Genomic DNA, 14456 nt, shown 5'->3' with positions numbered 1-14456 from the left:
GGAACAGAAGCATGTATTGCGCGTACACCATCCCGGGGGTGAGCGGTGGATCATTCATGTATTACTATAACGGCAAAGCGGTGAGTACAGACGCATGCGGATGACATCTGACGGATAGTCAACTGTCATTCACCTCTGATCTGTGTGTGTGTGTGTGTGTGAGAGTGAGTGAGTGAGTGAGTGATCCGCTCTGAACTGGGAAGAGATGGGAAAAATGTGTGTGTGTGATAAGAAATGTTGTTTTAAGCCGAAGCGTTTGATAATTGATATAAGATTTGGTTGAAATGGAGACAGTTGAGCTCTGATGAACAAAGCTGAAAAACACTGAAAGTTTCCTGCAGGCAAAAAAAAGAAAGACCTTCCCAAATCCGCATGTGTTTGAGAGCTGGTGTAAAATAATGAAAGGTGTGAGAAACGTGAGCTGCCCTTCTTAGAAGTTCGGTCCTGAGAAACGTCAAGCGTGGCCTTGAGAGAGACAGAGAGATATTTACACGTCGCAGATGTTATTTATCGTAACGTACGGTCAGCGCATCTCGATTCCAGGCCGTCAGGTCACTGAAGGCCTGTTTTCTGTCTCATCAACGTCTTTTTTATTCATATGTGAAGTAATTTTGCTTCTCAAGTAAATGTATCTTTAAGTATGTTGTAATGGAAAATAAAACAAAAATGCTGAATAAAAAAAAAATTTTTTGCAGTGTGTGAGCAACAGGAACCTTGCAAATGCAGATTTTTTGTGAGTGTTGATCTTTGGCCTTTTGAAGTCTTTATGGTATTTTTGCATGTGCATTTACATTTTTGTGTAAAGCAGATTCTTTAACTGTAATATGTGTAGTTTTAGTAGCATATGAGCAATTATACATCTATGTGAATATTATGCACATTAGACAAAACGAAACATTTTCTGTGCATTCCCGCCATCGGGAAAAATTTGTTGGCCGGTGATAAGTTGGACTTTCCCGCCTTCCGACCAAATGCATAGGCCTGTGTGTGTGTGTGTGTGTGTGTGTGTGTGTGTGTGTGTGTGTCCTAATGTGGCCTGGCATCCCTGTGCCCTCTTTAATAAACAGTGTGTGTGTGTGTGTCGTTGTGCATCTCTGGGTTGCAGCTTTGTGCCCATCTTGATCTGCTGCCAGGCATCTTGCTGTGATTGTTTATTCTGCTATTTTAACAGTTAAAAAATTGCAGGACAACATCTCTGGATCCCCCGACACGGCCGTCCGTGCGCCGCAGTTTTCCGGGCCGCGCTGGGCGAGTGTGTGTGTGTGTGTGTGTGTGTCGACGGCGACCCGGTTCTCGAGGTTTTGGTGTCGAGCAGGAGGAGGATGTCGGGTCGACTAATGAATCCACAAAAGAGCTGCACAAAAAAACAAAAGGCCTCTTCACACACGAGCTGCGCTTAAACAGCGCCGGCCGCTCGCCATTGTTATGCTAAGACTCCGTGTGAATATTCCTTCAGTTTAATTAGCTCAGCGAGACTCTCACGCCGGGATTTCACCCTCAGAGATCTTTAAAACACCCGAATGTGGAATATACTAGTCATCTGGAACTAAAAGAATGTTTCCTTGTTTTTGAAATAACCATTTGGTTGCTTTTTTACATCTCAACTCATTCAAAATATTAGTTTGGAATCATTTTTTTATTAAGTTACATTTTTTTACATCATGATTAATTTTTTGTTGAGCGTAATTGGTTTTAACAACAAAAAAGTTAGTATTTTTGATGGGTACTGTATTATTTATCTGTTTTGTCGTTTTATATATATATATATATATAGTACAATCTATTGACCAGATGTTTTAAAAAATTATAAATCGTTTGTGCAGTTCCTCCAGCACACTAATTACTTCCGTCCAAATGGCCGATGTTTGTATGGACACACACACACACACACACACACACACTCACGGACATCATATCTGGAGTGTTTGTGACAAACAGCATTAATATAATCCCATTGTGTTACGCAACATTTCAAGTCAGACCAAACGTTGCTGAAATGGAAACAGTCAGCAAGCATACACACAAAATCTGTCCTTGTTTGTATATAATCTGTGCTTTTATTAAGAAAATTCAGATTTTCAAGTGCATGTTTTTAACTGACAATAGAAAAAATATATTTTTAAAATATCTACTTTAACATAGATAGATAGATGTATTATTCTGTTATTCTGTTCCCATTTTTACATTTTAGATCACTTGTTTATTATTATTTTTAAAATTTTTAGATAAGTGTCAGATTGTACTTATTTTTAGGGACGGTTCTGTGCAAAACCGTTGTTAAACACACACGTTGTGTCTGAGACGTTTTTATACTGTATAAAAGATCCCTATTTTATTTTTTTAATTATTTTTATTTTTAAGATAGATAAATGTTTTTGTTAAAAATAAGATAGATATTTTTACAGATTTTTTTTTTTTTATTTGGCTTAAAGAGATGATGAATCCTGAATGCTTTCCTTTGCTGTGTGTTTCCTTCGAGTCCCGATGGATTTACGCTCCTGCCGTCCACAATCTGACAAGTGTGTGTGTGTGTGTGTGTGTGTGTGTGTGTGCCAGAGATCATGTGTAGCCCCATTGATCTGTCGGAAGAGGTCTGGGTGGTACGGAGACCCCCGACATTCCCGGGATGACTGGGGTTTGTCCCGGAGACGGAGAGAGAGAGAGAGTGTGTGTGTGTGTGTGAGAGAGAGAGAGAGACACTGTGTGACTGAGGCCTTCAGAGAGACAGACACTTCTGTAGCATCTCTTCTCTCTCTCTCTCTCTCTCTCCCCATCTGTCTGTCTCTCTCTCTCTCTCTCTCCAGGGAAGGATGAGGAAATTGACATCAATTTATTTATTTTTGGCATGTATTTTAATTTCTACAACTTTCCTGAACTTTCCTGGCCGAGTAAGTGAAATGTAGTGGTCAAAATAAACAATATTTGGTGTCTAAACTATTATTCCTCGGTCCGTGAGAATGTTGACTGCTGCGTGTTTTGTGATGATATTCCTGAAGTGCGAGTGGTTTGTGTGCGAGCCGGAGAATCTCGCGTTCTTTATTCCTGTCATCGGTCTGGAGTTTTCATCTCTTGCCAAATGTTTTCTGTGCCAAACCTTCGCAGATCGGCAGGTTGTTTTCACCTCTGAACGCAGGAACGTTAAATGATTCGCAGCAATGCTTTCGTGCATCCGAACAGGTCACGTGATTGAACTCAGGATGCTCCTATTATTACATTTGACCATTTAGAAGAAGCTTTTTTATCAGAAAACAGGAAAAACACCAGCTGTTTATCATGCTTAAGTAACAATATTAGCAGTTTCAAAGTCAGTTGTGCTGGATGCGATTGGTCTGGGTTGTTGTTTTGAGTTGTATCTCATTGTCTTTGTGTCCAGCTGGTTCGAAGCCAAGTGTGTTTTAAGACACTCTAGCATAGAAATAGGTCAGATTTTACACACACACACACACACACACACACACACGTTCATCGAAACGAGGACATACCATAGACTATTGTTTTTACACCATTATTTTTTAAATAGTTTTATCTTTAAGATAGATAACTGTTTACATGTTAGAAATAAGAATAATAATTTTTTTTTTTTGTGTCAGATTTTGTCTTATTTTTAGGGACAATTTTGTGCAGAACTGTGGCTAAACACACACACCATGTCCAAGACATATGTTTTTATACTGTATAAAAAAATCTGCATTTTATTTTTTAAATAATTTAATCTTTAAGATAGATAACTCTTTTTATATTTAGAATAAGATAGATATTTTGTCAGACTTTATCCTTTTTTTAATGGACTAATTTTGTGCAAAGCTGTAGCCAAACACACACTTTGTCTGAGATGTGTTTTTATATTGTATGAAAGATTAGCATTATATTTTATTTTTATAATATATGTTTTTATACTGTCTAAAAGATTTTTTTTTATATATATTTTTACCTTTAAGATAGATAGCTATTTGTATCTTTAAGATAAGATATGTATTCTGTCAGATTTAACTTTTTTTTAGAGACAGTTTTGTGCAAAACTGTAGCTAAACACACACACATGTGCTGGACGGCGGCTGAATCTCGATCTAAAATAGCAGCAGAGGAAAAACGGCCGCAAGTTTGCAATGTTGAAGTAATCAGTCTTTGATCCTGGTAGTTTTATTATTTTAATAATGCGTCTGTGATCCGGCCGTCTGAAGTGCCGTTCAGTCCATATGTTCACCATTACAGACCCTTCACATGAAACACACAAAGCCTTCATCTTAATTCTAATTAACTTTATGTGTGTGTGTGTGTGTGTGTGTGTGTGTGTGGTTTGGCTTTTTCTCGCGTCTGGTTTGTGATCTCGGCCTGATTGGTTTGTTTATTTAATGTCCACTTTGTCTTTCTTAGTAACACGTGTGGTGTAAATGAGCCGCTGGTGATCTATAGCGCTCTATAGTGTGTGTGTTTCTGCTCTTCAGATGCTTTCGCAGCTCTCGCTTACGTTGTGTTTCATTTGGTGAGATGCATTTGAGTCCGTCTTGACAAATCTGAGCTCAGTTTGAGACACTGTTGAGATCTCTGTGTTGTGTTTTTATGATGCTGGTTAGCAGCGGTTGAGTTTGGTCACACTTGTCGAGCTCCAACTGTGATTTGTAATAATAGTTTGTCTGACTGCCTAAAAACAAAAGCAAAAGCAACACAGATGACAACATGAGTACAGTGCCTGCGGTTTGAGTGTGTGTGTGTGTGTTTCTGAGGTCATGGGGTCATGATGGTGACATAAACACGATAGATGCTTTTTTCCCCACGCTGTTCAATATGTGTGTGGTTTTTTTTCTGCACCGTATGGACCACTGCTGGAAAATATATTGAATGTTTTTTTTGTTTTTTTGTTGACAATATAAAATTAGCTATTAATTTTTGTAATTTGTGCATTAACTTTCATAAAATTACCCATGTTCATGGAAGTGTGTCATATCACGTGTGTTAAAAGGTGTTTCATGTAAATATTTTGTGTAAAAATGAATAGAAAATTAAATTAAATATGTATATTTTGCTGTTTATATGAATTAAAATATATAAATATTAATTTACATAATTATAAATGATAAATAATTCATAGTTTAGTTATAAATGTTGCGTATGATGATCATGGTGCGTGTCATTTTTAAAAAATATGTAAAACATAAAAATAGAAGTAAATATGTAAATTCTGCTGTTAATATAATTAAAGTATATGAATTTATATAATTATACATAATTATTTATAATGATAAATATATAAATATGTCCTTTCAGTGCATTTTGTTCAATATGTGGGTATTTTTCCTGCAATGCTGGGAAATATGTTGAATATTTATGACTTATTCTACATTATTTTGTTGGCAATATAAAATGAAGTGTTATGATTGTAATGTGCTTTGTACATTAACTTTCATACACATTGAAAATAAAAGTAAATATTTATTTATTTATTAAGCACTTTCACACAACTACCGGTTGATCCAAAGTGCTGTACAATACAGCTGAAATAAAACAAATATATCAAAACGCAATATAACAATACAATTGACATGGCTAGATAAAAGCTATTGGCAAAAGATGTTTTTTAAGCAGGTATTTAAATACTGGCAGAGAGGGCACAGCTCTAACAGAAGCTGGTTAACTTATAAATATGTAAATTTTGATATGAATTGAAATATATGAATATTAATATGAATATTAATTTCTATAATTACAAATGACAAATAATTCATTTATTGGTAATTATAAATATATATAATTATGTTTTCTCGGTGCAATATTAGTATGAGCATTATTAAATCTTCCATGTTTCAGTTAGTGAAACTAATGTGACTAAAGTTTTACGTTGCATATTTTGAATCTACTTTGCAATAAATGCTTGGGATGGACCAAAAAAAAATCATAATTGTAAACCGTTTGATGTATATTTAATGTCAAAATGCAGAAAAATGATATGTTTATTATATCTGGAACAGCTGCTTGTGTGTGCTTTCTGATTGTCTTTGAAATTTCTTTTTTAATTATTAGCATCAATTGATTATTTATGGTGACGGTTAATCATCTGTCCGTGTGCCAACTGGCTCGTCACCAGCTCGCGATGCTGGACAGGATCCTCGTTCACAATCATTCGATTACGGCCGTCTCATCTGCTCCTCGCTTGACTTTTGTTTCCCAAGGTTACTCTTCCTCCGCTCGCCTGGAGTCGCGCTTAAACCTTTCCAGATTTCCACAATCTTTGCTGGTAATCCTCTGAAATTGATTTGGCAGTTGTGCGAGGTTGAGCTGATAGCGGATCAGATCCGCGGCGCTGATGGCGCTAATGGCTGGATGGAATGTCAGGGAATTATCCAGAGCACTGGATCTCAATGGGACGGAACATTCTACTTGGCTCTTTGCGAAGGTTCCGAATCCGCCCGGACGGCCAATCGGATTCTGCCGCGGTCACCTGGCCGACCAATCAGATTCTCACGTCCCTTGAAAGGGCTGTTAGAATATCACCATGGAGATGAGTTTGGACGACAGCCATCTTCTGCCGCCCATTTTCTCCTCGAGCACTTCCTGTGGGTCACAAACACTGGCGCGTGTGATTGACTGAGTGTCTGTGTGCATCTGCTCAACGTGACCCCGCTCGACACACCTTCTCTTCTTTTAAATTGCTTTTATTTTATTTTTATATTTGGTTTAATATAATTAAATATTTCCCCCCTGTTTCGTTTATTTTTTATTAAATTCTTTTTCTGTTTTCTATTCTTTTATTTTTTATTCTTTATGCTTTTACATTTATTTTATTATTTATTTTCTTTTTAAATTTGGTTTAATATTTTAATGTATGTGTTTTTTTTCTTTTTCTTTTTCTTTTCTAATTTACATTTATTTTATTTTTATATATTTGGTTTAATATTTTAGTAGTTTTTTATTTTTGTTATTCTTTTTTTTTTTACTTTTATGTTTATTATATTATTTTCTTTGAATTTAAATGTATTTTATTTTGATTTTATATTTGGTTTAATATTGTTATTGTTGTTATGGGTTAATATTTGGTTTAATATTGTAATAATGTTTATTATTTTATTACTATTTTTCTTTTTTCCATTTGTCTTTTTGTTTCATTTTCTGTTCTCTCTTTCTTTTCCCTTTTCTTTTTTATGTTCATATTTTTGCACACAGAGCATCATGAAAAATATGAAGTTTTCAGGATGCAAAACTGAAGCGAAAACCATCTACATCATTGCATCTGTTGTGTTTGTTGAGTTGTGAGTTCATTTGGCCTGTTTGCACATGGTGGAGTGTGTGTGTGTGTGTGTGTGTGGATTGAAGCATCTGGCAGTAATTAGGTTAAATTAGAAGCGCTGTGGTCACTTGCCAAAAGCTCTATACCTTGAAAGGGTTCACAAATAATAAAGAGCCTGTTGTAAAGATCCGTCACCTGTGTGTGTGTGTGAGTGTGTGTTAATAGTTTGTCTCTTGTAACAGAATGCAAAACTACCTCTAAATGATCTAAATTAGCCAAACTCAGCTGAAAGCCTGATGAAAGCCTGACTAGGATGTTTACGCTTTGGTTTTTCCCAGTTTTCCAGTGTGGTTTTTCTCTCGTTCTGCCTCTCTCTCTCTCTCTAGAGGTGTTTGTGTGTTTTAAGTGCTTTCGTTGAGTTATTTGATTGGAGAAGTGAATGAGGCACAGAGTGGCTCTCATTACCCATAAGGCTGTGGGGGTGGACGGGACACATGAGTGTCATTTCCTGTTTATGTGGTCAGTTTGAGAGCTGTATCCGTACATACAGGCTCTGAAGCTCAATGTGAGTCTTTCTGTGAAGCAGGTGCCTTTTCATCGGGAAAAAGAGATTTCTGTGTGATTTTATAATATGAAGATTTTATTTTTGAAGTGTTTGCAATCTCCATCTCAAAATAAATTATGAATTTTAATATTTAAATATTATTAAAATTATTATTTTTAAAATTCTGAAATAGATTTTAATATAATATACTATAATACTATATAATATACTATATTGTTACTCTCTCTCTCTGTATATATTTATATATACAAACATTGGACAGAACACATGCTGGGTTATTTTGAAAAAGTTCGAAGTTTTTACCAAACATGCTGGGTTGTTTTAGTTAAGTCATCTACTGTTTAAAAATTATTATATTGCTGGCTTAAAATGGACTGGAAATGAAAAAACACACACAGAATTACTAGAGGCAACAGCAACAATCAAAAGATGAACTTTAATTATTAAGCAAGAACACATGGACAAACAATATAAGAGAAAGTGAATTTATTTGGGTGAATACAACATAGTTTACAATATTACATACATTTAAACTCGTTTAACAAGCATTTTTGACTTAAAACATGTAACATTTAAAGTAGCATTTTAATCTAAGTGTATTCAACTGTTCTCTGTAATCGCTTTTTACTGAAATAGTGCTAATTCTCGTTCCGGTGTGTCGCTGAAATCTGAGCCGGTGAAGGGCTGCTGTTTGCGGGGGAACTGCGAACTTTAGACCGCGGCCTCGCGTTTCACTCGTAGCGGAGAGACTGACTCCAAAAACAAACAGTACTGAGATTAGAGAACATATTTTAACATCAAATTAAATTACACTCAGTATAAAATCCATTTATGTTATGCAAGGCAAAAGGTGTTTCCATCATGCTGACGCAGCTGACTGACATCTCGTCCTTATGTTGCGTTGCATAAAATAATACAATTTACAGCACAGTAAAGACTTTATAAATGAAATAAAATGTATACAAACCTTTATTTCGCTGAAGAACAGCTCTCTCCTGTAGAGGACACAAAAAGCCCGCGATCTGTCTGTAGCTCAGCAGCTGGGTGTTTCATCAGAGACGGACTCGACCCAGCGGTTAGGTAGGAAAAAATGACCCAGCAAGTTAGTTACAGAAGAAATACCAAGCAGCTGGTTAAAAATATTAAAAACAACCCAATAAAATGACCCTATACGGGCTGAACCCAGCGTTTTTTTAGAGTGTATTTATATGAAATATATAATATGCAATGTAAAATATACTATAGTGCATATATAATATATCAATATATGAAACTTAGTTATATATTAAAATTGTTTAGAGTTATATATGTATATATGTAGAGAGAGTTGATATTTATATAAAGAGAGTAAAAAAATAAGTTTTTCTTTTTTTTTCTTTAGATTTTTCTAGATCTAACTCTGCAGATTTTGAACTGAACTCATGTATATTTGAATCTTTTTCCAAAATAAGACATTTTAATTTAAATTTTTAGGGACAATTTTATAATTGCATTAATATAAAATATAAAAATGTATATAATATTAAATATATAAAATGAATATTAGCGTATTAAATAGCATTTTATATACATAACCATATATTTTCTGATATTTAGGCTATTTTATTTACAAGGTAACAAGGTTTCTGAGAAAGACAATTTAATACAGATATATCTACAATTACCCATGTTTTTAAGTCTGTATTTGAAAGAAAGCATTGTGAAAGACTTCTTCAGATGGTCCCGTGCTGACAGACAGAAGAAAGCGGCGCGTGTTTGATGCTGGTGAGATGATCTCAGGATCTCAGGATGGATGGAGTGCAGAAGAGAGCAGAAGAATATCTTCATCTGTTCTGACTCAAGCAGAAACATTTGGACGCTCAGATTATAAACACATGCCACGTCTCTCTGAGTCTCTCTCTCAGATGGGTAAACATGTGCTGTTTTCATGTGTACCGCTATATTCATATACCACGAATTATAGTATGCAAATGACATTTTAATGCACTTCAATGAATACCTTTTTTTTTTTAAACTTCCATGCACTGCATTCAGTGCATTCATTTTTCATTCTTTCTTTTTATTATATTAAAATGAACTTAAGTTACTTTATTGATTTTTTTTTCCCATCTAAAACACCATTGTGCATAAAACGGGCCGTTTAAATACATTTGCTTTGCATGCATCCCATATTTTAATGTTAATAACTTTAGGTAAATATAAATATATATATAATAACATTTTACAATTGTATATCCATAGAATCAAGTAAAACTTTTATGTTTTCTATTAAGATTTGAGTCTGTAGTTATTTTAAATAATTAGGAAAAATTTAGCAATTGTTTATATATATGTATATGTATTATATATTTGCAATAAGTGCAATTGCTAAATTGTCCCTAAAAGTAAGTTTCATCTGACAAAATTAAAATGTCTTATTTTGGCAGAAGATAAAAATATAAATAAACACAATTTCTTTCTAAAAAAAATAAAAGATTACTAAGTAAACAAATAATGTATGTGTGTGTAATGTATCGCTGTGTGTAGGTCATCAGTAAATGAGTGTGGTGTTAAAATGGTTTCCAAAATTAAACAAAAGGTTTTTTAGTTTCAAATGATGTGTGTAATGTAGAGAACTGTTTAGAGTTTTGCAAAAAGTTTGTTTTACAATATCAAACTATTATTCAATACCAATACATATTATTCAATATCAAACTACTGTCAAAGAGTTTAAAGCATGTAATGCGCTTATAGTTTTGCAGACTTGGTCTAAAGATTAGGTATATGAGTGAATGGTTCCATTAAGTGGGCCCCACGTATCACTTTTAGTGTCTAAGCAATTTTAAAAAAGCTGTAATGATGTGTGTGTGTGTGTGTGTGTGTGTGTGTGTGTGGCTCCACTAGGGGGCTCTAGCAGTAGTAAATCACGGTAATCAAACAGGGTAAATCTGTTAGAGAACAAAGATCTGCTGTCGATCCTGACAAAGACAAGAATGAGAGAAAAGAAGAGAAGAAAGAAACATCGCAGCGTTCGACACGTAATCCTGTTGATCTGAAACAGAGAACACACACACACGGCCTGTGAGCGCATGGCTTCAAGCTGCTGGATCTGTGTGTGTGTGTGTGTGTTTGAGTAAAGTACTCAGATAGATGAGTATGGAGCGAGTGTGGAGCGGATGCTCTCGGCACCATCTGTGCTGCACACACTCAGATCTGACGCGCTTTCTTCTGCCATCACTATGGCAACACACACAGCAAGGCCACACTGTCGAGCTGTCAGTCACACACACACACACACACACAGGTCACCGACCTCAGACCTGACCATGACCACCCTCGACACACCTTTCTTTTCTCTTTTTTATAATTTATTTATTTTATTTTATTTTAATAGTTTATATTTGGTTTAATAATTTTATGTAGTTTAAGTAATTTTTTGATAGTTTTGTTTTTATTTTATTTTATTGTCTTTTTTGTCTTGTATTTTAATAGAATTTTATGTAATTTATTTGTATTATTTTTAGTTTGTTTGGTTTAATATTTTATTATAGTTTAATATTTTGTTATTTGTTCTTATCTTGGCTTCTTTTCCTTTCTTTTTCTTTTTTTTAATTTTACTTGTCTATTTTGTCTTTTCTTGTCTTGTCTTTTAATTTAATTGTTCTTTTTTGTTTTATTTTATTTATTTTTTATTTTAAAATGATTTATGTATTATAATTTTACATTTTATGATTGAATTATTGTCATTTCATCAGCTTATTTAGATTGTTCTTATTGTAGAATTATTAATTCATTAATTTATTTTCTTTTTAAGTTTTTATGATATAATTATTAATTTTTAAATAATTTTTTAAAATCTATTTTTCCTGTCTTTTTTCCTCTTTTCTTTGTCTTTTCTCTCCAGCTGTACATGTTACTCCAGGTTCATTTGATGTAATTAGAGGTCAATTAAAAGCTTCTGTGTCTTTGATCAGACGTGTGTGTGTGTGTGTGTGTGTCCATCTCTCACATCTTGAACTGATTTCTCAGTATAAACACTGAATTGCGCTCTTTTCTTTCTCTCTCGTCTCTTTGTTTCCTCTCATTCTTATATGAAGTTCGTTAGCGTTGTGTGTGTGATTGTTTGTGTGTTTGATCGGCTCCAGATGTGTTGTGCATGTGTGTGTTTTCTCCACCTGTCATTGTTCTTAAAGGAATATTCTGCTTTCAATACGAGCTGTAATGTCCATGTTTATCATGACATGCATTTGATCATCACAGAGATTGATTTCATCTCATCCTTCAGTTTGGAGAAATTAACTTTAAAAGGAGCTTTAAAAGCACAAAGTGAAGCTTGCATTGTTGTTAAATCTGTGATTCCTGAACGTTTTTTGTCAGCCAGACTCCTAGAGAGATTTTAGATTACTATTTAATTAATTTAACAACACATTCACGTTCATGTCTTTTTTATTGTTTTATTTCAAATTAATTTATTTTAATTTTGCACTCCTTTTCAGTGTTATATTTTGATTATTTATCATTTAAAATATTTAATAATTTTATATTTTCATTATTTAATTAGGTTTTCATCAACAAATTAAATGTTTTTATTTCTATTTAATTGTGTTTTTTTCTATTTAAATATTGTCTTTTCATTAGCTTATTTTGATTGTTCTTATTTTAAAATTATCTATTATTTTACATTTTTGTGATGTAATTATTAGCATTTTTATTATAATTATTATTTTATTATTATTTTTTATTACAGGCTGAACTGACTACCTGATAGAAACCAGCAAAATCTGTGTGTGTGTGTGTGTGTTATATGTGTCTCTCCCTCCATTAGTTGTGTGTGTAAAGTGTTTCCTGGCTGTATTGACATCTGAACTGAAACACACACTCACACACTCACACACACACACACACACACACACACACACACACACACACACACACACACACACACACACACACACACACACACACACACACACACAGTCACAGGTGCTGTTGTGGGAGGCACTTGTCTTTGCACAGTTCTCCCTAATCAAGCCACAGGAAGCCGCTTCTCCTCAGGGAGTGAGTGAGTGTGTGTGTGTGTGTGTGTGTGTGTGTGTGTGTGTGTGTGTGTGCTCGCTGTGGTTCATGTGGAATAGATTAGTGTTTGATGGTAAAGCCAGACCCCAGTGTGTGTGTGTGTATGTGTGTGTGTGTGTTGGAGCTCTTGATGTTGTTCTACATCTGTACAGCATTATAGCAATTGCAGGTTGAAGGAATAAAGTCCAAAGTGAGGGTGGAACTTCCTTCCGCATCTCTCTCTCTCTCTCAAAAAGAAGAGCAAATGTTAGATTGTTAAGTTGTTGAATATTTGTTTCACAAACATGAGCATTGTATGTTCAGGAACGTTTAAGTGTGTGTGTGCCTTAAACACCCATAACACCCTAGCAACTGTCTAAAACACCTAGATCACCCTAGCAACTGCATAGAAACAGTCTTAGACATTCACAGTACTCTAGCAATTACATAGAAACAGCCTAAAACACTCAGAACAGCTCAGCAGAACGACAGCCTAAAACACTCGAAACGACTGCATAGTAACAGTCTAAAATATTCAAAACACCCCAGCAACTACATAAAAACAGTCTAAAACACATTAGCAACTGCACAGAAACAATCTTAGACATTCTGAATACTCTAGCAATTACAAAGCAACAGCCCAAAACACTCGGAACACCTTAGCAACTGCATAGCAACATTCTAAAATATTCAAAAAACCCTAGCAACTATATATCAACAGCCTAATACACACAGAATACCTTAGCAACTGCATAGCAACAGTCTAAAATATTCAAAATACCCTATCAACTACATAACAACAGCCTAAACACTCAGAACACCTCAGTAACTGAACAGAAGCAGCCTAAAACTTTCAAAAACTCCTAGAAATCACTTAGCAACTGCCTAAAACACTTAAAATACCCTAGCAACTGCTTAGTAACTGCATAGCAACAATCTAAAACTAATTGTCTCTCTCGCTTTCTCAGAAATCAAGAAGACTGAATGCTAGTTTTTTTAGGTTAGGGTTAGGTTAGTTAGGTTTGTTGTATGTTCAGTAGGAGCATTTAAGTGTGTGTGTGTTGGTCTTGATGTTGAACATATAAAGTGTGTGTTCTCCTGCATGTGTGTGTGTTGGTCAGTTCAGCACAGGTGCAGCGAGTGGGTCACACTGATGAGGTGCAAGGGGCGAGACTCTCTGTGTGTGTTGGGTGTGTTGTATTGTGGCTTTCGTGACTGCTCTGGTTTCACTCCATCTGCTCCTGATCTGGTGCGGTAAACAGACTCACTCCTGCAGCGTTTGAGCCCCAGACATGAATGATTCCTCACATCATGAGTCTGCTGCTATTTTACTGACTGATCAGGCACACTATTTTTACCTGCTGAACCAGAAAACAACTGAAAGTGAATCACATTGAAAGAGAGACCTGAATCACATCATCACTGAGACTCTACTCACACCAGACAGCAAGAAAACACCTAGAAATCACACATAACACCCTAGCAACCACATAGCAACAACCTAAAACACTCAGAACACCCTAGCAACTGCAAAGTGAAAGATTACAACATATAGAACACACTAACAACTGCATGGCAACAGCCTAAAACACTCACAATACACTAGCAACTGCATAGCGACAGTCTAAACACCCA

General features: G+C 34.9%; 1 protein-coding gene across 7 annotated transcripts in view; it reads left to right on the top strand.

The window, feature by feature from the left end:
- LOC131529434 (transcription factor 4-like) overlaps positions 1 to 14456 on the top strand; it is a 177017-nt gene that overhangs the window by 120511 nt on the left and 42050 nt on the right. The window contains exon 1 of one of the 7 annotated variants that reach the window (XM_058759173.1): positions 1 to 80. This exon is cut by the window's left edge and continues 147 nt beyond it. The exons of the other annotated variants lie outside the window; for them this stretch is intronic. Coding sequence (XP_058615156.1) covers positions 12 to 80 — 69 coding nt within the window. The 5' untranslated portion in view covers positions 1 to 11. The remainder of the gene's footprint in view (positions 81 to 14456) is intronic. 7 annotated transcript variants of the gene reach the window in all.

This window comes from Onychostoma macrolepis, chromosome 21 (assembly GCF_012432095.1).
Source record: "Onychostoma macrolepis isolate SWU-2019 chromosome 21, ASM1243209v1, whole genome shotgun sequence".
Taxonomy (NCBI): domain Eukaryota; kingdom Metazoa; phylum Chordata; class Actinopteri; order Cypriniformes; family Cyprinidae; genus Onychostoma; species Onychostoma macrolepis.
This window is presented reverse-complemented; position numbering and strand designations above follow the sequence as displayed.